General features: G+C 37.1%; 1 protein-coding gene across 14 annotated transcripts in view; it reads right to left on the bottom strand.

The window, feature by feature from the left end:
• Window positions 1–450: 450 nt before the first annotated feature.
• Window positions 451–26,576, bottom strand: part of NEBL (nebulette) — a 380,100-nt gene continuing 353,974 nt past the window's right edge. For 12 of the 14 annotated variants that reach the window (XM_074404959.1, XM_074404950.1, XM_074404951.1 and 9 more), the window contains 2 exons: window positions 8,630–8,736; window positions 6,819–7,428 (listed from right to left, as the gene is read on the bottom strand). In XM_074404959.1, the coding sequence (XP_074261060.1) occupies window positions 7,252–7,428; window positions 8,630–8,736 (284 nt within the window). In that variant the 3' untranslated portion in view covers window positions 6,819–7,251. Of the gene's footprint in view, window positions 7,429–8,629; window positions 8,737–26,576 lie in introns of those variants that run through there. The other 2 variants (XM_039478642.2, XM_074404958.1) reach the window with 2 other exon arrangements.

Here is a 26,576-nt window from a genome sequence, read left to right as displayed (position 1 = left end):
ATAACATGGGGAGAAATGCCAGATATAGGTGACAGGGGGATGGAGGCACAAAACCACATTGCCATGTGTGTACCTATGCAACAATCCTGCATGATCTGCACATGCACCCCAAAATCTAAAGTACAATAAAAATATCTTTTTTAAAAAATAGGCCACCAAGCCAAGTGCAGTGGCACAAGCCAAAAAAAAAAAAAAAAAAAAAAAAAAAAAAAAAAAAGTGATCTGATGACTCAGTTTGGGATGCAGAAAAGTTTCCTCTTTCCTCAGGTAGTATAATTGGAGTTTAGATTTCCATTTCTCTATTTTAGTTTACTATTCCCTTTCATGTTTGTTGCTCAAAACAGGAAAAAAAGAAACTGTAAGGGGAGGAAATACTACAAAGATTAAAATGCCATCATGTAAACACAAAATTAGTAACTAGACCCTTGGCTCTAATATTGGCTTTTCACCTTTTGAATACATTTTCTCATTATGCTTTGTTTTTTCATCAGAACTCCGCAGCCCCCAAATACAAATATAACAGGCCAAAGTATGAGAATTCTGCTTGGAATGACTGAAAGGAGCTAAAGTTCACAAGCGGATCATATCTACTTTTTCTGCCATAACAAAACTCATATTTATTCCCTCTGTGTAGAAGAAGCAGATATTAGTCCATTTTCACACTACTATAAAGAACTGCCTGAGACTGGGTAATTAAAAAGGAGAGAGGTTTAATTGACTCACACAGTTCAGCATGGCTGGGGAGACCTCAGGGAACTTACAATTACGATGGAAGGCAAAGGGAAAGCAAGGCGCCTTCTTCCCTCGGTGGTAGAAAGGAGAATAAACACAGGAGGAACTACCAAACACTTAGAAAACCATGAGATCTTGTGAAAACTCACTATCACGAGAACAACATGGGAGAAACCAATCCCCACCCGCCTCCCATGATTCAGTTACCTCCACCTGGTCTCTCCCTTGACATATGGATTATGGAGATTATGAAGCTTACAATTCAAGATGAGATTTTAGGTGGGAACATAGCCAAACCACATCAAAGTAGATTATATAAAGAAAATAACAAAACTTTCCCTTTTATCTAATTTTTAGTTTATTACATATTAGCATTTTCGCAGAACTTTGGTAGAAAAGTTGTTTGGTAGGCATGTCATAGTGACCTGTAAAACTTCACAAATGTTCAAGATAATAAAATTATAAACATAGTCTATTTTAAACCTAAATTATTTTTTGTCAGAAAAAAAAAAAAAATCTAAGATATGCATTTCCTCTGTGGCCTGGGTTCCAATAAATTTGTAATCGTGAATGGAGGGAAAAAAAGCCTCAGAGGGAGAAAAAAGTAGTAAACTCTTCAAATAAATAAATGTGCTGTTTGGTAATTTCAAAAATAGTGTCTTTGATTCATAATACTGTTAAAATATTCATTTCATACTTATGGAATGTAAAAAACAGAAAATTCAAGATTTGGAAGAAGGGTTTATTCTATGAGCAGATGTCATCTGCAAAGTTTATCAGTTTACAATTAGGAAGGATTATGAGCCAAAGAGAAACTTTTACAAAATAATACAATAAGACTAGCATCCAAATCACAGATTTATATGAAAGTGAAAAATAGGGACTAACTCACTTTTTCAATTATGAGAAGCATAGGGGGAGAAAAAGTAATTGTGTTCTATGATAAATGAGCCTTTCTTAGCTGAGAAATCAGTTTCTTCCCATTTTATGTACTCAATTTGTGCACTTTCTATTCTATGCTCCAAGCCATTTCTTTCATCTTATGAATATAAGAAAATTAGAATTGTACTATTGAGGATATATGAGGAATTTGTTTGTGAAAGAAGTTAACTATAATGATGCCTTATTGCAGTACTTTGATATAAAATCAGAAAGACACTGAGCTTGGAAAAGCATAATAGTGTTATCACTTACAACTAAGTTTATTTGGGGGAGAAAATATCTTGAATGATTCACCAACGTAAATGCACTGAAGCGAGCACACACCTCTGATGTGATTTGATGTGAGTTGTCATGTTAAACCTCAGACCTGCGGTATTAATAGGGTGCATTACTTGCATCTAACAACCCATGCTCCAAGAAACCACGGTGAGAGCCAAGAAGTAGAACCATTTTTTATATCCTGCATTTATTTAAGCAAACCAAATGTGTAGAGATAGGAAATTAATGTGTTATCATGTTTTACAAACACAGAGAGAAGACACAGAATATCAAGACCCTGAAGAGAGTGCATTTGAGAACGCAGTTCTGTCATAGGAGACCACTTGCAGAGAACACATGAAAGCTATGGCTGACACACCCATCTATTGTTCCTGGTTTGCCATCATTCAAGTAGTTGCAATAGGTAAATCGGTGATTTGCTTTCAAACAAATATTAATATTAATGATTAGGGTAGCCTTGAAGGGTTTGTGAGTGACTATACTATACAATGTGATGCTAGGCTTAATGTGTCATTTCAGTGCTGCTGTACATTAAGCAGGGGAAATAATTACACATTAACTGCGACATCCACTAAAATGTGAACTAGGTTGCATAGGTTAGTCCTTTGGGCAGCACGATGTTGCTCTAGTCCACCAAGGCTTAAAGATTCACAGTGTAGAGGAAAAAAATATGAATTAAAGCATTTCTACTAAAATATAGTTTAATAGCTGGTGTTAACAATTTGCATAACAAAAGCCGAATTAATAACATTGTAACATTCTGTAAGCCCCTTCATCAGAAAAACACTTTATGTTTTCTTCAAAACTGTTAAACTCTCAAAGTTAATCTTGCAAATTAATCGTCAACCAAAATTCTACTTATTTTGAAGCAAATAGAAGCCAAACTCCACAACGGTTCAGTTTTGATCACAGAACAAAGATCAACAGTTTCACATCATGTCTGTAATACAGTTGGTGCTGCTTCCCAAATGCTCAGCAATTCATCGCATGGACACTGAAGAATGGGACTGTGATGCCGTTTTCTCCTTTCCTTTAAAGTACATCATTCTTAATAGCAAACGGATTACAAAGAAGTAGATATTATGCAAACTGGATACCATATACCAAACACAAAAATCCTATGGAATTCCCATGAATATAATGAAGTAATATAGACAACTGAGAAATTTTGCTCCAAGTTTCTTCCACGTTTATGGATTCAAGTAGTCTAAGCATCATGGAATAATAGCCACAGAAGCAATGTAAAATGCCTTGACTTTTTTGATCAATAGTTGATAGTTACTTGCCTGAAAAGGGTCCAAAATGCATGGAACACTTCAGAAGGAGACTTTTATTTTAACATCCTTTTTAGTTTACATAGCTTCTTACTTAACTAAAAGCTCTCCCCCCTCAATATCACATTACTCAAAACAACCACAATCTAGCCACTTTCAGATTATCAGAAGCAAATCGCAAAGGTATAATTAATTTATGAAGTGAAGTTCATCTTGTGTAGTGAATCCAGCCTCATAACATAATTATTCTATTTTACAATAGGTATTTTAAATCCCAAATCTAAAGTTAATGTTTATATAGCTCAACTCTATAAATCCACAAAGAACCTTTCAGAAACAGATGGAAGAAGTTAGCATTTTCTAAAGTCCTAAACTTTTAGAGATAAAATACAATCAGGTAACACCTTAAATATGTCAGGAGCATCCCACTTCCCTACCACAAAAATATCAATCATGTGTAATAAAATATTACTATAGAATAGGCAGCAACTTGCTTGCTTGGTTTTCTTTCCAAGACCATACTAGATAATCAAGAGTAATCAAAAAGGCACCTATATTTGTATATATCTGTATTATAATTTTGGTATACATTTTATCCACTTTCTATAGGGATGTGTTATTAAAGATTACACACATTTTCATCATCTTTTCATTGAAAACATTCCACTGGAGATCGATGAACCTGAAAATGAGGTACACCCTTTGAACTTCCACTATCTTTTTAGAAGTCTTGTTCCTCATTCCCAGAATGTTGTCAAGCTCAGCACAGAGAGGATAAGGAAAGACTGTGGCACATTGGAAAAATCAGATTTCCATGTTCTTCAAGAAATGAACCCAGTGGCCAGAGAAGGGCTGATCTAATCATCTTCTAATCTCATCCATATTCCTACAAGGTGCTTGTGGAAACTGTGCTTACAAATGCCTGTGTGGTCTATGGATGTCGGGGAGACCTGGGATTATCAACAGCCTCCTTCATGGGTATCTGACAACCAGATAAATATTTCACACTGAGCTACACTGCAAGTGTGTAAACAATAACAAGAAGACATGAAGGATTCATTTTGCCATAGGTTAGAAATAGAAAGCTTTCTAGAGAACAAGAATTATTAGTAAAAATGTATACTACAAAAGCTTACACAAAAGCAATATATCCTGTTGCTATACTCTGCTCAAGAGAGGATACCCATATAATTTTGTTTTCAGAACCTTTCAAAAGTGTATCAAACTGTTCCTTGTGCTTCTGTCAGGCTTGAGAACACAACAAACAGAAAGGCAGGTACATGCTCTCTGTGCTTGGGCGTTTACACAGTCATCTTTAACTCAATATTTAAAAATCTTCTGTAGCTGTCAGCTTCATGCACGAGATACCTGTTGCCAAATTGAAGGTGGGAGGGAAGCACATGAAAAGTGGAAAAGTTGCTTAAGCATGTAATTTTTTTAAAATGATGCTTTTAAAAATAGCACTTTGGTTTTATACATACATTTTTCCAGTATTTCTCCTGAGATGCTTAATATCCTGACATACTTTATTAACAATTGCCAACACTACCAAATTACGGCCTCATGAGCATGCAACATCTTGTTCAGCTTTAGTCTTCATTGTAAAATAACTACCCTCTAGTTAAATTCTGATCAGATCTTAATTCCTAAAGGCTTGAAGCAGAAATATATTGCTATGCAAACATTATTACATGAAGCTTAAAATTTTAAGAGACTTATTCCTCAAATATGTATTTACTTTTATATTCAGTGAATCTGGTTTTGAAACCAGTGGATGAAACTACTTTCTTGATTACAAGCATTATTTCAAGTCCATTTTCATTGTGCTTCCTACAGATGTGCTATTTATCTAAAATTGTACCTGTCCTACATTTAGTCTAAAAATTTAATTGACTATTCTTTTTTTATAATCACAAAAAGATGGCCTGCCCGGGTGAAATGTAAATATAAACTTAGTAAAATAAAATTGAGCTGATGTTTTATCATCAGCTTTAATGACAGATTTTTTGCAAAAAATATTGTAAGTTCAGCTTATCTTTGCAGGTTTGTGTATAATATACGAAAACAGATATGGGGTTTTATCACTTTAATTGCGACTGGCCATTTCAATGAGGGGAAGTCAGTCAAGCTGGTTATCTGGTAACCTGCAAATCCCCCTTAAAAGAAGTCTCTAGTTATTTGCCTGAATTTACTTTTTAAACTTTATGTCAGTGGCATATAGAAGCAGCTTCAGTGTAATAAAGCTTATTTGCTCTTTTAGCCTAAAAAAATGAAATTACAGATTTTCAAAAGCATGTGCTAACTTTCCTAAAGTGTAAATAAATTAGCTTTGGCCTTTGGACTAGTAAACATTTCCTTAAAAGATGTTTGCAGGACGTTTTGTGAATTTCCTTCAATATGACATATAAGGCAGATATCCCCAAGACCCATATATGTTAGTACATTTTTGCAATTTTTCTTTTTCAGTTTTATCATAACTGTGAAGTCAGACCCTAAATGAATGCTACCCTGTTGCAGGTCACAATAAAGGGCACAATCAGAACAACACTGGATTGCTGATGGGCACCAGCAGCTCGACGGCCTTGACTGCAGGTTCTGGAGGACATTTCAAGACCCACCAGCAGGGCTGCACTGGTGGCTGTGAATCTAGCAAAAGCCTGCAAAGTCACTTATTCGAAAATCAAAACACGACAACAATTTCTTTCTTAGAGAATAGCCTCTTGGGCCAGTACTGAAAAATCTCTGATGACATTCTTGTTTCATTCCCTTGAAGGTGATTTAGAACATAAAAGCCAGAAAACGGGAAAGGACATCTTTTGATTAACCAGTTTCAGTGGCTCGATTTCCATTCCAGAATTTGAATACCATTTTCCAAAAGAAGACACCAGATCATCTCTGTTTGGAATGGGTAACTGTCTGCTGGGTACTGTTCCAGTCACACTCCAGCTTCCATTGCTTCACTGGCTCCTGTTACATTTTCTTCAGTTTGAAATCAGTGGTGGCATTAAGTTAATGAAAGCTGTTCAATGGAACACCTAAATCACTTATTTACTAGAGTATACATGTTATTTCCTAAGGTGTAAATCCTTCAAAACTAGAGTGCAATGCAGCAGGAAAATCTCAAGCAACTTTTCAAAGTATGTTTTTCTCTTGAGCTGGCAACTAGAGGAAGGGCTTTTATTAGTCACCCCTTTTGCTTCAATAATAGGAATGGGCAGTGCAGCTACCTATGTTACAGAAGCTTGAATCTACGTGACATGCAACAGGGTAAACGCTACTAGGGAAATTATACCAATGACATTATAATTTGCCCTTTACAGAGTAGCTGTGAAGTTATTTGGTCCTGACATTCTGTGGAACTGAGCATAGACTTGGGTCCATAGAATATACATGGAAAGTAGGAGATAGTTGGTACAAATGAGAAATAAATAGACCCCAGTCAGCCTAGGGAATGAGAAAATTTCTGTTTAGTACAAGTTTCTAGATCCCTAAGGCCACCAGTCAACATAATTTTAACCAGACTGTCCTTCTGCCACTGTTTACATTTGTTATATTGGGCAGTTTTCACTAATATTGGAAATTGCCTCATGACTCAAAAGCAAAACGGGTTTTACATTATTGGCTGCATTACTGAGTTAAGAGAATTGGCTTCTGGTGATTCCAAAGTGACAGCTAAGAAGTTTCATATACGCATTACATTTAAGGGATAATCAACATCTCTATTAAAGTCTACAAAAATACATTTCCCAGAAGGGTTCAACAGCCAATCAAAGAAAACCACTAACACAATCAGCAGCACCAGGTCTCCAGACAAAATGATTTTTGTTTGTAGCAATTACCGAAAATGCTGCTGTTTTCAGCCCAGAGGTCATTCCTTCTTCCTGGTACCTGTATGTCTAATTGTCAAAGGAAGGATACATCATTGTAAAACAATGGCCAAGTTGTCTTAAAAGTATCTTCTATCTTTTAAAAAGATTAGGTTTAGAATACATTAGAATAAAGCTCAAAGGGCAAGGAAAAATAATTAATTAACAAACTCAATATAATTCGCTGGAAGCATTCCTGTTCTCCCTGTTCTCTGCACTGTGCCATACATCCAGCCATCATCAATGGGCTGCACGTTAACAATGTAGTCGCCGTCTCTGAAGGAGACCTCATCTTCATCCTGGGCACTGTAATCGTACATGGCTCGGTAGGTCCTCTGAAAAAAGGAAGAAGGGATTACACAATTAATACCAAAATAGCTGCAGCCACAAATTCCAATCACAACACACCAACCCACACAAGGATAGAAAACTCACTAAATATGACAGCTAGCCCATCAAAAAGCTAACTTTGAAATAATAAAGCCAAGTTTCCCCCAGCTTCAGATAACCCCAGAAACCTTCGATTACATGTAATTTCATATTATTCAATAAACAAAACTGGTCATATGTCAGAGAAAACCAAGTCTCTCCTGGCAATGTACTTTTCTTAAGTAGGTGCTAAAAATGTTTACTTCCTCTTAAAAATATGTAACATAAATAAAAGAAAAAATCCATAATATACTCACTATATAGGTTTTTGTAACACTGTGAGAGAAATTTAGCATACGAGTGTTCTGAATGCTAAGGTACATATTCAATTATACTTATCATATTATTATAATGAGTTTTCCTATATTTGTTTTTATTTAAGGCTAAGCATTTAGCTAACATTAATATCAGACAATCTCAAAATCAAGTACATTCATAGACCGAGGACACTGGCTGGGGCCCAAAGAGTTTTAGAGCAATTCAAGTTACTGGACAATGTAGAAGAGTTTCCTGTTTCTAATTGTTGAGCCAAAGACCAAGAGACTATGTCAAGCGCTTGTACAAGTAATTTCTGCATGAGAAGTCAAGTATAACTAGAAAATGTTGAACACTGCTTCCAAAGTTTACAGTGAATGTATAAACCAGTACTTCAAGACTTCCAATGAGGGATTTAAAGATCTATTATGGCCACGTAATTTAGGCTTTTCTGTTCATTTTGATTAAGATCAACTTGTAAATATAACCATCAAATATCTGTACTCTTAAGGCCTGAATAAAGATCATAATTGGCTAGTACCAATCATGAAGTAAAAACTAGTACATTGTAGATTGATGTCCTAGGACATTGTAGATTGATGACATTGACTGATAGATTCTTTGTATGTTTTATTGTTTTATATAATGCTTATTAATGCCTTTCTTTCTCAACAGTTTACTTCTGTAAATTTTTTGCTTTCTTCAAAAGAGTTGTATAAACAGCAACACATCATCGTTTATCTTTAAATTAAAATACCCAACATTCAATTCAACTCTATTTCACAAGTATTTACATGCTTGAAGTGAAATGGGAAGACCAGATAAGGAGGAACATATCAAATGGACACTTACTAGATTTGGTGAATGCTGCATTGATCTCATGGATGACACACTGGTCTGGTGCATGTAGCCATAGCCTTGGGAATGGCTTTGCTGATAGGCTCCAGGAAGAACAGGCGCTACATGTTAAACATACACAGACACAAAGATTCCTTAAAGCTAGCCTCCAAATACCCATCCCAAGCCCTCAAAGTGACGCTATCCTCTGCTAGAAGCTTCTAAAACAAAATGCTTTTTCAGTGTTGTGAAATTTAGGTTGCAGTGCTGTAAGTGATCTCTAGATTTGTAGAAACCTTAGTAAGGACACAAAAACAAATCAGTTTAGCATGCAGTTAAATATATTTTAAATATTTGTGTTCTATTGCAGATGCTATGTTAAAAACATAAACAAAAATTTGTCATACTCCCTGAATGAAATCATGCTTTATTTGACCCTGTGATCCTTTTCAGCATTTTCCAAAAGAAAAATTAGAATTTTAAAGGAATTTAATGGCATTACCAAACCAATGACAGAGTGTAAATGTTTTCATAGGGTATTTCTCATATAACAGATACTGTCAATATTTCAAGTCATATAGCTGAATGTTACTTTTAAAAAGATGGCAAACATAACGTATGTTTAGCAATGTATGTTTGTTCAGTAGTTAACAAAAAGTCTATACCAGGCGTCCCCAAACTACGGCCCGTGGGCTGCACGCGGCCCCCTGAGGCCATTTATCCGGCCCCCCGCCGCACTTCAGGAAGGGGCACCTCTTTCATTGGTGGTCAGTGAGAGGAGCACAGTATGTGGCGGCCCTCCAACGGTCTGATGGACAGTGAGCTGGCCTCCAGTGTAAAAAGTCTGGGGACGCCTGGTCTATACCCTTTAAAGAAACGTTTACTTAGAATCTATGAAACCTTTATTTTATGAATAAGTGATATCAGCTGACTTATCAAGACTAAATAAGTCAACTAAATACATTACAAATGCCGGAGAAACCAGAATTTCATAAACATTATTTTTCTATATTAAAAAAGTATCAAAATAGTATTCATTCAGTTTGTGCTCTCCAAACCACTAATTATGACATTCAAAAGGCAGAGTTCCCGTTTTGAATTCTAGAGAAGCCAACACAGAAGCTAGATTTTAAAATCCCACAGAATCAGCAGACATTTATTTGTGTGCGTGTTTCTCTGTGAATGTGTTTAAGTTATCTGTAACCAGAAACATGAGCTATGAGGGTATTTTCATAGCATGCCCTTCATTGTGTTTTGAATAATTTATATGCTACATTAGTAAAACTTTTATGTCATATGTGCTATAAAATATATAATAGTTTACCATTTTTGTTTAATCAGGTTGAGTATATAAAACAATTATAATGAGTTGATTTATTCAGAAGAGTTTTTATAATAAAAGGAATAAGAACATTTAATTCTGGGTGTTATGAATAATTAATATTTTATAAGTAGCAAATTCACTCTAATGATATGTGAGATCATCAATACTTTAAAGAAGTTTAATTATCAGAAAATTACAAATCATTTAATAGGCTCTCCAAATGACAATTATATTAGATTAAATGGAAATTTTTTAAATAGCTCAAGTGAATTTATCTTATAAAGTTATTACAAATTACGTTTAATGTCCAGATAGGGGATCAAAGAGAAATTGCCAAGATCTCCACTTGAATCATAGTGCATTGTAAAGTCATTAAAACATAATTAAACATCTAATACTTCAGAAAAGAACACTTTTTAACATTTTCAATAACACTTAAATATTTAATGTCAAGAGATGTTAAGGATATTGTCAAAATCTACTCACGAAGAAAAAATAATAAACTTCCCATAGATCTCCAGGCCCACTTAATTAGCTAAGGAAGGAGGTTTTTCTATGTATTTGGATCTGGAAGCATTGAGCATTCATTCACTGCCACTGCTCTCAGCAAATATTTATTAGTTAATGCGTGCACAGAGCTCACTGTATTTCCTGGCACACAGTAAGCCTTCACAAATGGTAACAATAATTACTGCTGTCCACTATGTTCAAGGCATGCCAGAAAGAAAAAAAGTGACAAAACAATTGCTCTCCTGGAGCACAACGGTCCTGGACACCTGGCCTTTTACCAAATTGAGGAAAAGGCACTGGCTACTCAGGGTATTTCCAATTAAATGATTCAGGCTGCAGACTGACAGTCTTGCACTGGTTTTTAACCATTTAAACAACTCATGGCTTCATTAATTACTACTCGAATCTATATGTAAAGTTTTAAAGATTAAATATATACATCTCTATAAAATTATAAAAATTAAATTCTAATTCATTGTTATACCATTTAACATATGAACTTTGAGTTCTGATGTACAGAGGTAGTAAGCACAGCCATCTTAAAATGCTTAGGAAAAACTTTCAAGAGTGAACTCTGAAAAGAACCGGGAAACCAGGCTATCACATACTCTGTAAGACATTTAGGTTCACTCAGTTTAGACATCACAATCCAGCTTAGTGTCCATAAGTACTGACAGTTCAAGAATGTTGCTTAGTAATGTTCTCTCATTTTGGCTTTCAAAAATAAGTAGGCTGGGTATGGTGGTTCACGCCTGTAATCCCAGCACTCTGGAAGGCCAAAGCAGGAGGATTCCTTGAGCCCAGGAGTTCGAGACAAGCCTGGGCAACATAGCAAGACTCTGTCTCTACTAAAAATCAAAAAAATTAGCCAGGTATGGTGGTGCACGCCTGCCATCCCCGCAGCTACTAGGAAGGCTGAGGTGGGAGGATTGCTTGTACCTGGGAGGTCAAGGGTGCAGTGAGCTATGTGATCTCACCACTACACTCCAGCCTGGGTGACAGAGTGTGTGTGTGTGTGTGTGTGTGTGCGCGCGTGTGTGTGCATGTCAGTGTGTAGATTTTGTGTTTGTATATATACATACATATATATATATATATATATATATATATATATATATACACACACACACACAAAAAAAGGTATATTTATGCCTACTCCTTATTTATATGTGACTTTCAAAGGGAACATGTACTACTCAAATACAGCAAGAAAAGTAATGTATGAATCCTAAATATGTATATGTTGGAGAGACCAGGGAGAGAATTTAGAAGGAGAAACCTTGGAGGAAACATAATCCATCTATCTAGTCCTTGCTGTTTATCTTCATGCCTTTATTAATTATTCTCATTTGCTCTCTGGCTGAATTACTTATTAAAAAGTTTCTTTGGGATTATAAAACCTTGTTATCTACCTAGTATAATAAAAGAGTTTTTAGGGAACTCCTATAGAGGTTACAAAAACCATAAATGATGGCTCATGCCTGTAATCCCAGCATTTTGGGAGGCTGAGGCAGGCAGATCACTTGAGGTCAGGAGTTTGAGACCAGCCTGGCCAACATGGTAAAACTCCATCTCTACTAAAAATACAAAACAATTAGCTGGGCATAGTGGTGTGTGCCTGTAATCCCAGCTACTTGGGAGGCTGAGGCAGGAGAATCACTTGAACCTGGGAGAAGGAGGTGGCAATGAACTGAGATGGTGCCACTGCACTCCAGCCTGGGCAACAGAGTGAAACTCTGTCTCAAAAAAAGGAAAAAAAAAAAAAAAAAAAAAGGACAAACATAATTTAAAGCCTAAAGAAGAAATTAACTTAGTGAAAGCAAAATGGCAATTTAAGAAGAGGCATAAACGCTACTTCTCTATTGTTATGCTACATGAATGCCTTTTTTTGGAAAGTTAGGAAAAATAAGAAAACAGAAATCCAAAGCAATGGCTTTACATTGGGTTCATTGAGAACTTGGCTGCAAGATACCTATTCCATGTATGAGATTTCTTCTATAAACATATGGAATCAAAGGATTTTTAAAAAGCAAGATGTTTCGTTAATTTGGCAACAAACAAGGGCTTTTTAATCAAAGAGTAAAAGCGTAGTGCCCTGTTTATTAAACTTGTAATCAGATACTATTGGCATTGCTAGAGATGGGTGGTAATAAAGGGACAATGGCTTTTCTAACCAAAGAGTGAGTTTGACAGGTTTTTTTTATTTCAACCACATTAAAGCCACAAACAATAGTTTTAGTTATATTAAGGCAGCAAAATACACAGACTCAAATTTCATTTCACATTGGTAAGATTTATTGACCAAAGATCTAGAAACTGACTAAAGCTCTAAGCATTTCAGCTCTACTTGGAATATCCTACAATATTTATAATATCAAAATGTCTCTTATACTGTACAATAAAGTACTTTCGCATATAGCCTATACTAATATTTTCTGTTTAATTATTTATTATTAAAATGGAAAGAGATAAAACCAAGATAAAGAAGTGAGTACATAAGAAGATCATAAAACAGAAGATGAAAAGGGAGGAGGAAAACTTTTTTCTGAGATGGGGTCTCACTCTGTCACCCAGGCTGCAGAATAGTGGTGTGATCACAGCTCACTTCAGCCTCAAATTCTTGGAATCAAGTGATCCTCCTGCCTCGATCTCCCAAGTAGTTGGGCATATGCCACCATGCCCAGCTAACTTTTTTCCTACAGACAAGATCTTACTACATTGCCCAAGCTGCTCTCAAATTCCCAGCCTCAAGTGATTCTCTTGTCTCAGACTCCCAAAGCACTGGGATTACAGGCATGACTCACTGCGCCCTGCTGAGAACATTTTAAGAGGCTTACCAAATCTGAAACTGGAAAAAAGAGGAAATATATGTAAACACACAAAGATTAGAGTAAACGGAAGAAAGAAATGTACCCACAGTAAAGATCGAAGAGTACTCAAAAAGAAGTTCACTCTGGGGGATGTACCCAGACTGAGTGAACGAAGAGAATAAAATTAAGTGTTCTTGGTGCATGGTGGTGCTTTGTATGTTGTCATTTAATTGCTGCAACAACTATCTAAAATAGGCACCATTCCCACTTTGCAGAACAAAATGCAACAGAGGCTTAGAGATTGAGCAGGAAGGCAGCAGAAAAATTATCTTTGTGTAGTGAAGCCACAGTAAAGATTTCAAGTCATCCAAGATAAGGTGAAGGTTTTGAAGGCCCCTCAATGACAACAGAGTAACAGTGGATGGCCAAATTCCTAATGCAAAAAAATAAAGAAAAGAAAAAGAAAAAAATAGTACTTTATTGACTACAGAGGTAATGTGAAGAGAAAATAATTTGTTTTTTTTCCTATGGGCTTACTTTTTGAAAAAAAAAATCTAGAAAAAGGGAGAAAATCACCATTCAGAAATTTCCCAACGAAGAGTCTAGGTTACAACGCAATTATTGCCATATTTTCTAACACTTGACTCTGTTTTATTAGCTAACACATGTCAAAGAACTTAATGAGGTTTCATTTTTCTTTTTAGGACAAAGAATCTCTATTTAGACAAGCAGTGAGGAATCGCTAAAAGAGAAAGTACGAATACGCCACTAGTTTGGAAGTACTAAATAATAAACTAAATCCTAGTTAAATCCTGTCTAGTCCATGAGCCAGGTGGTTGCGCTGCTTGGTTATAACATAGGGCCATGACGTGGACCCTTCTGCTCAAATTGCTCTTACACACATCGCTGAGAGTTTCAGGTCAGAGGCTCAAGTCCTATTCACATCTGCTTTTCCACACAAGCCATAAGTGGAGGCTGAACCCACAAAGTTTATGCCTAAGCCAGAAACAAGATATTTTTTAATCTGAAAGAACTCTTAGCACTACAGAAACCGCTTTTCCTTCCCTGCAGAATACACAAGCAAGCCAGACTGCCTCTGGATTTTAGGTTGCAGATTCTTAATGACAAGCTCTGAGAAGGGAACTGCCTAAGAAATAGGGTACTACATAACAAACTAAGAATACGCAGACTTCAATATAAAAATGAAGTGCTCTACAACTGAGTTGAAACCGCTAAGTTTTAAAGACATGCCTAATCATCATGATACAAAATAATCAAGCTCAAGCTTTGGGAATCATTTAAAAATAAAAGCAATCATTAATGTTGTTTTGAAATCAGTTTCAGCAGGAGCAACAAACCCTGGAAAGGAAGGAGAGGAAATTACGAACTGAGGACAGAGGAAGAATCAGTTACTTGCAGTGGTTTCAACCCTGGCTGTATATTAAAATCACCTGCGATCTTTTCAAATGTACTACGTTCAGGTCGCCCAGACCAATTACAATAAATCTGAATCTAGGGTGGCGGTAAAGGAAATTGAGTATTGGTGTCTTCTTTTTCTTTTTCTTTGACACAGGATCTGGCTCTGTCACCCAGGCTGGAGGGCAGTGATGCCTTCTCAGCTCATGCAGCCTACACTTGCCAGACTCAAGCCGTCTTCCCACCACAGCCTCTTGGGCAGCTGGGTCTACAGGCACACACTACCACATGCTGCTAATTTTTCTGTATTTTTATAGAGATGGGGTTTTTCCACATTGCCCAGACTGGTCTCAAACTCCTGAGCTCAAGCCATCTATCCACCTTGGCCTCCCAATGTGCTGGAATTACAGGGTTGAGCCGATGTGCCTGGCTGGTGTCTTATTTTTCAAATGAGCAGCCACAATGCAGACCTACTAAACTATCACTGGCTTCCTTCTTCCCCATTTGACAGGAATTTAGGGGGATATGTGGCTCTATTTTAAACATTATATTCCCAAATTCCCTCTTAGCCCCCAGTGCCTTGTTTACAGTATCTGTGGAGGCAAATGTTTGAACCTTGGGAAGCAGCCCAGGACTTCAGGAAGAAATCCAAGTCAAGAGAAAGCTCGCTGTAGAGTAACTTCGAGGTTAGCATGCAACATTCCTGGGAAAGCCAGTGCCATGAAGCAGCGAGGGGAAATGGACCCCATTTCCTTGAGGTAGAGCAGAGCGGGACCTGGTGGTCATCTGCTGAGAGGAAAGAGGAAATGTGCAGCCTAAAATGTCTTTGCAAAATCAAAAATTATCTCTCAAGCCAATGCCAGGATTCTAACAATCAATTCTCTCCTCCTAGACTCTCGTATTATCTGTTTTAATTTTCTAGTTTTAGCTAAATTTTATTTCTATTCCTATAATATATCCTGCTTATAGTATATCCTATATCTTGCTTACTGCTGACAATACTACAGTAATATATGCTACTTACAGTAATAACACATTTATTACTATTACTTTAATATTGCAAATCTATACATACAATAAATGTATCATTTTAATCATTAAGTGTACAGTTGTTTGACTTTAAGCATATTCATACTATACAACCTACAAATCTTTATAAGAAAATGCAATCTACATAAAAGTATTTAAGCACTCAGATGTGTGCCCCTGTGAAAGTTAATGGGGGAAAGAGGTAAGATAAGACTCTACTTCTCAGGAATACAGAATCTGCATACAATAAACGTTTAATAATATAAGGTAAGTGGTTACAACCCTGTTAGCTCAGGATTTTGCTAGTTTAGCTCTGAAAGTTCTGCTTTTCAGGAATATCCTTAGTCTCGGGCAATTTGGGACATTTGGTTTGCTTCCTTACAATGCCCCACCCCTGCACTTAGCATGTTGCATGCATTAGTGGGTGTGATCACCATCATAATCTTCTTTTCACCAATGAAGGGGCTGAAGGATAGCAGATTAAGTAACTCCGTCAAATATCAGAAACAAGGGGGAGCCAGAATTTAATGCCAAAAATCTGACTTCAGACCCCAAACTCCTGACTCTACTAAACCCAAATTATTACAGAAGAAATAACAAAACTGTGTGCGATCAATTTCAAAATAACCACTGTGAATTCAGAAACACACAAGAGCACTATGGTATGTTGAGCAGAGAAGTTTCTAGGAAGAAGTAGACTTGGTCTGAAGTTTGAAAAGGAGGCAGTAGAAACGAGAAAGAGAAAAAGTAAAGAAAAAAGAGTTTAAATGCACAGGATATGTGCCAGCCAGGCTTGTTAGGCTCACAGAGGTTACCCTATTGGTCATTAATTTGTGTGTATATGTTCAGTAAACATCCAACCAGAAGTTTTGTGTATGTGGTTGATCAAGTATGATAAAACATCCCTGGAAGAAATATAGAGACAGCAATTCATCCACTTTTGGAAAAGCAAACTTAAAGTAGCATCATTTCTGAAACAATGACGTTTAGATTTCTTGTGAGAGTCATTTCAGCATCTGACAAGTCTCTGGAGAGAGAGAGAATGTGCACGTGTGCATGAACAAGTGCACGTGCAGCGTGTGTGTGTGTGTGTGTGTGTGTGTGTGTGTGTGTGTGTGTTTAATTTTTGTTTCTTTTTCCCATTGCCAATACCAACCTATTTTATCCAGGGCAATTTTGCAGTCGCCTTAACTTGTATGATAAATTTCAAGCCTATGTTCAATATCACATCTCCCAACGTGACTTCAATCACATTCCCACTGAGTGACAATGGCACCTAGCAATCTTCAAAGTCACTGTGCACAACACTGCCTGAAAAAGACCTCCCGACCATCAGTATTAGAATAAGCAACACTGCCACCGACGTATGAAGGATTTAATTAAAAATACAATTCCAAGAGATTTTTTTAACCATTCCTTCCCTAAATATAAATAACCAGGTTTATGGTATTGCTTAAATAAAATATTTAAAGATTCCGTATTGCCTGTTAACTGCAAAAGGAAATGTACGTACTTTATACTTTTTAAACTACACATACAGACATTACATTTCACCATTTAATTGATATATTTGACTTAGTTGTCTCTAATAAAAACTTCTAGGCTAGGCACAGTAGCTCATCCCTGTAATCCCAGCACTTTGGGAGGCGGAGGTGGGTGGATCATCCAAGGTTAGGAATTCAAGACCAGGCTGGCCTATGTGGTGAAACCCCATCTCTACTAAAATATAAAAACTAGCAGGGCCTGGGGGTGGGCGCCTGTAATTCCAGCTATTTAGGAGGCTGAGACAGGAGAATCGCTTGAACCCAGGAGGCAGAAGTTGCAGTGAGCCAAGATTATGCCACTGCACTCCAGCCTGGGGTGACAAGAGTGAAACTCTGTCTCAAAAAAGTAAAAAACAAACAAACAAAAAAACAAACAAAAAAAATAACAGCAACAACAACAAAAAAAGAACCTCTCTAAAATATTATTTTGAGGAATTTGCAGTTCCTAAATATTGAAAAAACATACAACATTAGTTGTTTTTTTAATTATCCACCAGTTAAACTTGATTAGCCTCACAAACCAAGAAAATCAGTACATTCTCATTTTGAAGCCAATTTCTTTTTCTCTAGAAAAAATTAGTCTGCAAATGTTCCGACAGAACTGAGCTAAACCATAATATGGTTTAAATACAACTAGATAGCTTTAGATTTAGAATTTCTGCTGTTTTGCTTCAGAATAATCTAACCCATTTACTCCTACATTTAGATTTGAATTGCAACTTGCATTTTTTTCCCTCAGATTTCTTTCTCATTTTAGCTCTCTTAGGATAAACTTTCCAAGTTGTAACTATAATTCAAACCATAAATACAAGCAGGATTGTCAGTGAGAGAAAAGAAAATAATGTCTTTCCCAAATTATAGAGTCTTTAATAATATTCTCATGGCACAAAATCCATATGGTACGTCTGTGTGCACATGAACATGTGTGAGCCATCCCCCAAAACAAGACAGAAAGAAAATAGAGGAATGTACAGTACAGATACATGTGCAGCTTCCTGACAAGAACTACATAACTTTGGGCAGTTCTTTGATAAGATGAAAGCAATTGAGAACATGAAACTGGCAGGTAGACAGAGATGCCATTTCCATTCATGTATCCATATCACTAAGACGAGCTTGTAGATGCAAATTATGCCATGACTGAAGAGTCAGCTCACAGCAAATCCCAATTTTCCTCTACTGCCCATGTTGTATAAATCGATATTTGATATGAAGATTCATTACTTTAGTACAATGAAAGAAATTCTCATTATTCCATTGCAGAGTATATTCTAGAAATACTATTTGGATCAAGGCGTGTAATATTTTTTAAAGACTTAAAATGGCATTGCCTTTGGCTTTTCTTGAACTATATACCAACCCTTAGGGAATATCATCAATCCATAAGGAGCTCCCATAGGTAGTTTTACACTAGATATCCTAAGCAAAAAGCCACATTAAATATCATAGACATATCTTGGTACTGATTAAATTGCTGAATGGGCACATATATATAATAGACATATATAAAACTGATTCAACATGTCCCTGACATGATTTGAAAATAGAGAAATATGAGAAACTGAATGTGAATGACGATTGTCTGGGTCTCAGAGAGCCCTAATTCTCTATGCGGGGCTGGACAAACCGGCAGGCATAAAGATTCCCTGCCAGGTAGGGAGGTCAACAGGTTGACTGCACACAACTGTAAGGATAGCTAGACAGGAACAAGGTAAGAACCTGACAGACCAGTAGACAAGTTTAACACACATGGGTCAGGTATATGGCACAAGAATAAGATCAAGGACCAGAATGAAAAATATAGCCAGGCATGGTGGTTCCATCCCTGTAATCCCAGCAACTCAGGAAGCTGAGATGGGAGAATCCCTTGAGCCCAGGAGTTCAAAACCAGCCTGAGCAACAGAGCAAGACCCATCTCTGCCAAAAATAAAAAAAATACTAGCCAGGCATGGTGGCATATGTCTGTCCTCCAGCGATTCCAGAGGCTAAGGCAGGAGGATCCTTTGAGCTCAGGAGTTAGAGGTGCAGTGAGCTAAGATTTGCCACTGAACTTCAGCCTGGATGACAAAGCAAGACCCTGCTTCTAATTTTTTAAAAATGTAGCATGGTCATATCAGAAATATTAGGGGGAAAGATCAGGCAGTAAGAAGTAGGAAATCTGGCCACAAGGGATGAAGTACATGACAAGGAGCCAGGACTACAGATAAAAGGCAAGCAAAATGCAGAAAATTCAGACAATATTTCCCCACTGTATTATTTCCAGCATGTGGAAATTTTAAAGAGTTCTTCTAAAGTCATGATCCAATCTCCATGACCTACTCACCTAAGGCTTTATGTGGGGCACCTGGCTGAAATAGGAAAAAGGAGAAACGCAGGAAAATTTGAGACTGTGGCGATCACATTAGTTTTGCCCATGAGACAGACAGGGAAGCATGCATATCTATTCAGTCTATGATCCAACTTAGACATCCACTTTAATCTATATAAACCAAAAACGACTATTTTCCCTTCATCTGCTAATGTTCAACCATTCGATAAGCAAGAATATCTATTTTCTCCTTTACATGCATGTCACTTTACAGTTTATGAAGCTCTTCCCAAAGAGCTTTCTCATTTGACACATATGCTAGAACCACATTTATATTCTTCCTGACGATCAAAACTTCTCTTTCTCCAAATCAACTCAGCCTCACAGGAAATATATTTTTAATGTTTTCTTGTTTCTACTTTAAGTGTCAGATGTTTCTCCTTCATACACATACCGAACCCTTTGACTGAATCTTGGCAAATCAATGAAAGACACATGTGCATTCTGGAACAAGTGCTATTCATTAGTATTTGATCCTTTCCCCAACTTCATACTCAGAAAAGAAAATGTATGACATTTCTTTCATTCCTGTCTATTGAGACTAAGAATACAAGTTTCTCTAAGGGCTTCAGATTCAATCAGAAGCCCGAAACTGTTTCTCAGGGAATAGAATGAACACATATTTGCTAACAATGCATAACGTGTGCTTTTTCATAGGCTAGTTGTACAGACTGGATGGTAAAATATAATCATGTGATAGCCTACAAATTGGAATTTACATTATAAAGAAATAATTCATTTTTCTAATGATTAGATTCATCACAGAAATTTATTTATTTATTTATTTATTTATTTATTTATTTTTATTTTATTTTTGAGGCAGAGTCTTGTGCCATCACCCAGGCTGGAGTGCAGTGGCACAATCTTGGCTTACTGAAACCTCTACCTCCTGGGTTCAAGTGATTCTCCTGTCTCAGTGTCCTAAGTAGTGAGGACCACAGGTGTGTACCCCCACATCTAGCTAATATTTGTATTTTTAGTAAAGATGGGGGTCTCGCCACGTTGGCCAGGCTGGTCTTAAACTCCTGGCCTCTAGTGATCTGCCCACCTTGGCCTCCCGAAGTGCTGGGATTGCAGGTGTGAGCTGGTTCTTCACAGAAATTTAGTATTTCAATCATCAGTTCTTCAAATCTTCCTAAACTTAAATGAAGATAGCATTTTTGGGGGGAAATCTAAACACAAGGGCATTTTGGGGACAAATTTAAAGAAACTTCTCAAATTCAGTTTGGAAATAACATTCAAATACAGCTGAGAAATACAACTGAAATTCTCTTGCTGATTGCACGTTCTTTACAGAAGTCAGGCTATCAAGGAGTTGGACTGCAGGGTGGTCTTGAAGGGTCACCAATCACTGGTCAGAAGACTGAAGCAGTGGCTAAAATAGAAACACTAGCAAGTTTATTTTTAATGAAGATACATAGTTCTAAATCAAGAGTGTATTTTCTTTTTCATTAATAAATCTCATGTATATTTGAAGTTTACAACATGATGTTATGAAATATATGTAGGTGGTAAAACGGTTATTACAGTGAAGCAAATTAACATACCCACCGTCTGACACAGTTATGTGTGTGTGTGTGTGTGTGTGTGTGTGTGTGTGTGAGAGAGAGAGAGAGAGAGAGTGAGAGAGAGAGAGAGAGAGAGAGAAAGGGGCAGCTACAATCTACTTAACAAAAATCTCCACTACAATTGTATTAAGTACAGTCCACATGCTAACCTTTACATCTCTAGATGTGTTTATCTTACATGTCTACTACTTTGTATCATTTGACTTACATCTCTCCATCCCCCCACCCATTGTAACCATTGTTTAATCTTCTATCTCTATAAATTTGACCTTTCTTTTTCAGATTCCACATGTAAGTGAGATCATGCACTATTTTTCTTTCTATATCTGGCTTATTTAACTTAGTTTAATGTCCTCCAAGTCCGCAGGGTCTCCTTTTTAAAAGCTAAATAATATTCCATTGTATGTGTATGTAGACCACAATTTCTTTACCCATTCATCCTTTAATGGGCAGTTAAGTTGTTTCCATATCTTGGATATTATGACAAAGATGCAATGAACATGGGAGTGCAGATGGTGGTTTCATCTACTTGGGGTATATACCCAGAAGAGTAACTACTGAGTTGTATGGTAGTTCTATTTTTAATTTCTTTAGGAACTTCCATACTGTTTTCCATAATGGCTTTACCAATCTACATTCCTACTAATTGTGTACTAAAGTTTCCTTTCCTAGGAGTGTATTTTCTAATAGGTTTTTCTGGTTATGTAATTTCAGTGCTGCTTCTCCTCTGCATAAATAACAAATGCTCACAATAAGAGAGGTTGTGACATTTGAAAACAAAAATCGACCAATACTGTTTCTACATCATTAGCCCCTCTAACAGACCCCCAAGAAGGCCTCTTTGTCTCTTGATGCCTGATGAGTCAATTTCTTGGTAAAAATCTAAACAATGCAAAGCAGACCACTTTCTTAGAAAACTCCAAGAACGGATTAAAGCTCCAAGGAAGAGACTCAACTCACCTACAAGTCTACGTAACTGGTCCTCTAAATAGCATTTAAGTTTCCTACAGGATAAAATCCAAGCAAAGTGTGCTGAGACTATGTTCCCTTGAGCCCTATCTCTGCAGAGATTGGGGTTCAGCACTCCCTGCACGCTGGTTCTAGACTTCTTCAGCCCATCTCCTGGACACACATATCCCAGGACTCAAGATGTGCCAAACTGCACCAAGTTCCCAGTGTGCGATGCTATCTCTCATCCGCCCTTTTCCTGCCCAGAATACTCCTTCCCCATTTCTCTCCATGGCTTTTTATTTATTTATTTATTTATTTATTTATTTATTTATTTATTGAGACAGGGTCTTGCTCTGTGACCCAGGCTAGAGTGTAGTGGTGTGATCTCAGCCCGCTGCAACCTTCCCCTCCTGGGTTCAAACGATTATCATGCCTCAGCCTCCTAAGTAGCTGGGATTACAGGTGCTTGCCACTACAATCAGTTAATTTTTCTATTTTTAGTAGAGATAGGGTTTTGCCATGTTGGCCAGGCTGGTCTTGAACTCCTGACCTCAAGTAACCTGCTTGCCTTGTCCTCACAAAGTGCTGGGATTACAGGCATAAGTCGCCTGGCCTCTACTTAGCTATTTCTAACCCTATACAATACTCCATCACAATGCTTTCCTGAGCACAGTGGTTTTACGCAACTGGTTCACTCACCAGAACCCAAGTTCTCGGAAAAAAGTAACTGTTTCCTTTTGTGTTCCCAGTATCTCACATGTAGAAGAGATACTAGATAAATGTTTGGTGACTGACCAGATGGAGTTCCAGATATCAGTAAAACACCAGGGCAATTGGCTGTGCCACTGGTGCAATGCCCTCCTGGCATGCTATGGACAGTAAACTGAGAGTTCCAGAATACACTGGAGCATCTCCTGCAACTCTGAAATACGTATTACATGGGATGAAATGCTGGAAGCACAGCCTGGCTAGGGTGGGTTAAACGGCCACAAAATTGAGAAACTGACTTTCAGTCAGTTAAGTCAGGACTAGGGCATCCCCATAAGATTCTCTTACAGCAAAATGGGAAAGGTCACGAGGTTTGGAAAGCTGAAAATGTCTATTCTGAAAAGAGCATCTGTTTTTCATTCCCCATCACACTCCCATATCCTTTTATGTTTTCCCGAGGAAAACAGAAACACATAAAATACCTCAAGCAAAACTGAATACAAGTTCAAATCAAGGCAGGTAAACACCAGCTGGGATTGCACATACAAATACTTGTAATACCAGAAAACTCCAAGTTAGGGAAAACCAAAGACAAAGTAATACCAGGAGGCAGATACACTTTGCAGGCAATGAACTAGAGGCAAACACAAAGATCAAAGGAAACCTCACAGTGAAATAAGCTGAAACCATCAGGTTCCTTTCCACCAAAGGAGCTGTGTGTCAAATAAAATTTAAGTTAAGTGAAGGTAATACCAAAAGGCAGTAAAGACAATTTCAAATAATGCTATTTAGGAATCAAAACAAAATTGGGTAAAGTTTAAATAAAAGCCTCTGTTCTTAAATCAAAGTAACACAGTAGAGATGTAAAATGAAAACCCTTTGGTAACTTAATACTTTGTAAAGTATACTGAAAAGGAAGGAAAACCCAAAATAATCACATAAGAAAATGAAAATTCTGAGCAAAGTAAGATGGGAAAATATCAAGAGAAACACATAACTAAAACGATGATAAAAACTTAAAGGAGAAGGCCTATATGTTAATACTCATGAAAACGAAATGTAAATGATGAAAACTTTGTACTTTTGCCTCAAGGAAATGAGCTGATTGTTCAACTGTTTGTCCTAACATTCGGAACTTGCTCTAACTCAAAAGAAGTAATGAACACTGTGACTCTCATAACTCCCCAACTACTTAATTCATAAAGTAAAACAGACCACTTTCAGAACATAAACACATTCTTACACACAGAAAGAAGAGAAAAGAAAAAGAAAGTTTATTTTGGGCACTTAGCTTAGGAAATATAAAATCCGTTCTTCTTGTTCTGTGCTATTCTTAACAACAGATGCAAAATCTAAGCCTAATAAGGTTAAATGATCTCTTCGAGAACCTAGACGGAGTAGTGAGATCACTGGGGCTTAAGTCCAATGTCACATCCTCCAGTTCAGGTTTCCGGCCACCACAGGAGACCACTGCCACACACCCCACCCCAACTGAAGGGAGAATCAAATATTAAAAGACACCTTTCTGGGACATGACACGTTTTATCATGTAAATTACAGCTAGAAAGGAGGAATAAATTCTAGTGTTCTATAGCACTGTAGGATGATTATGGTTAACAATAATATATTATATAGTTTCACACAGCTGGAAGAAGGATGTTTAATGTTTCCAATAAAAAGAAATGATAAATGTTCAAAATTATGATATGCTAATTACCATGTTCTGATCACTACATAGTATATATATCAAAACATCCCTCAGTATCTCATGCATATGTACAATTATTATTTATTAAGACATTAAAAAAAGAAAAATTAATCCTTAAAATAGCCCATTATAGCAGTGGTACTGGGAAGATGATCTTGAACCAAAAAATTTTAACTAGATTTTGTTTTTAAAAGTAGATAGAATAAATTTAAAAGAATCAACAAAATCAAGAAGAAAAATCGCATTTTTAAATATTTATCAACATTTCCTTTCTTCATCTTACCCCTAACAAGTATTGTTATAAAATTCTTCTCAATTCCTGGGATAGAATTTAAACAAATGCATATGACTGACTGTTACTGTTAAAAGCACTAACGATTTTCATAACCCTAAATATCTCTATTTATGGACTCAATCAGCACCTTCTCACCAGAGCCCAGCATAGCACACATTTCAAAGAGGACTCTAAATTTCAAAGCCACTGAGAAATCATGGAGACTTCTTTCCTTCTCTACCAGAAAAAAAAGAAAAACACTGGGCATGTTTCCATTTTAGAATATTTTTTCAGCTATGCTTTAATGTCATTGAAACATATCAAAACATCATCAAAAATGTAAGAATCTTCTTGAAAGCCTTCCCCAAGAGATTTTAGAAAAATAATTATACTTACACATATTTATGCATGTGGTCCTTTTTTATAAAATATTCATTTGGCCATTTTCTGCCCTCTCCAAACAGTTGCTGAATGTGTGTTCTAAGAGCTAGAGATATAACAGTCAACAAAACAGCCAATACCTCTGATTTTGTGGGGCTTGCAGAGAGAACCAAACAAATACACAAATCAATATATAATATCTGAAGTGGTATCAGGTGCTATGAAGGAAAAAATGCAGAGAAAAGGGACAGTTAGGAAAGTGGTGCTGTTTTATCTCTGGTAGTTAGAAAGGGTGTCATCTGAGCACTGGGTACCCAATTCAAACTATGCACTCATTAGCACACTTCAAACAGTACCCCGAACAATTCCATACAAAGTTGCCATAGAAATCATCCTCCTGTTAGTTCTCTTGATAAGCTGATCACTGGCTTCATTAACCCTCATCACCACACAGGGGCTCACATGACTAACCCTACCATTATGGCCTCTAGCTGTAATATGATTTACTTCAACATCAGCAGAAACTAACCGAGCACCATTCCACTTAAGAGGGTGAATCAGAATTAGTCTTGGGCTCCAATGTTGAATATGCTACAGACCCACTGAAACATAAAGAAAAATGGCATTTACCTAAGCAAATATATGGGGTGGCAGGAATGCTCCAGGCTGGGGAAACAGTGTGTGCAAAAGGCCTGGGCAGTGTGGGGAGCATTCTTGGAAAGTTTGAGTAAAGCAAGGACACCAGAAACGGTGAGTGGATAGAGGTAGTTGGAATGGCAGGAAGTGAGTTCAGAGCAGTGACCAGGGCCCAAGATCAGACATGCACCTTATATGCAATAATGAGGATTTCAGCTTATATTCAGAATAAAATGGTAGAAGATTGACATGATCTCACCCAGGTTTAAAAAAGATCATTACAGACGCCAGGTGGAGAACAGATCAGAGCAGGGGGTGGGTAGAAGATGGCATGGCCAGAGCAGAAGCAGGCGAGCCAGTCAGGAGGCAACTATGATTGTCCAAATGAGAAATGGCAATGGCTGACAATGGTAGCAACAATGGAGGTGGGGCCAAGCACTCAGATTCTGGATATTTTTGTCATGGTCCAGCTGACAAGATTTGCCAATGAACTAGATGCGGGCTGTGAGTGAAAGAAAAGAGTCAGGGATGACTCCAAAGGGTTTGACTTCAGTAGCTAGAAAGTTGTAGTTGCCACTTAACAAACTGGGAAGCTCAGAAAGGAGATTTCTGCAAGGAAGGGTGAAGCAGAGAGGTGGTATTGAACTTAGAGGTTTGATATATGTCACTCATCATTTGAATACAGACTTCAGGTGCCAACTGGCAGAATGTGTTTTGCTTCACTTAAATTAGCAT

The sequence above is a fragment of the Saimiri boliviensis genome, chromosome 8 (assembly GCF_048565385.1).
Source record: "Saimiri boliviensis isolate mSaiBol1 chromosome 8, mSaiBol1.pri, whole genome shotgun sequence".
NCBI lineage: Eukaryota > Metazoa > Chordata > Mammalia > Primates > Cebidae > Saimiri > Saimiri boliviensis.
Note: the sequence above shows the minus strand (reverse complement) of the source record. Positions and strands in the feature narration are given on the sequence as shown.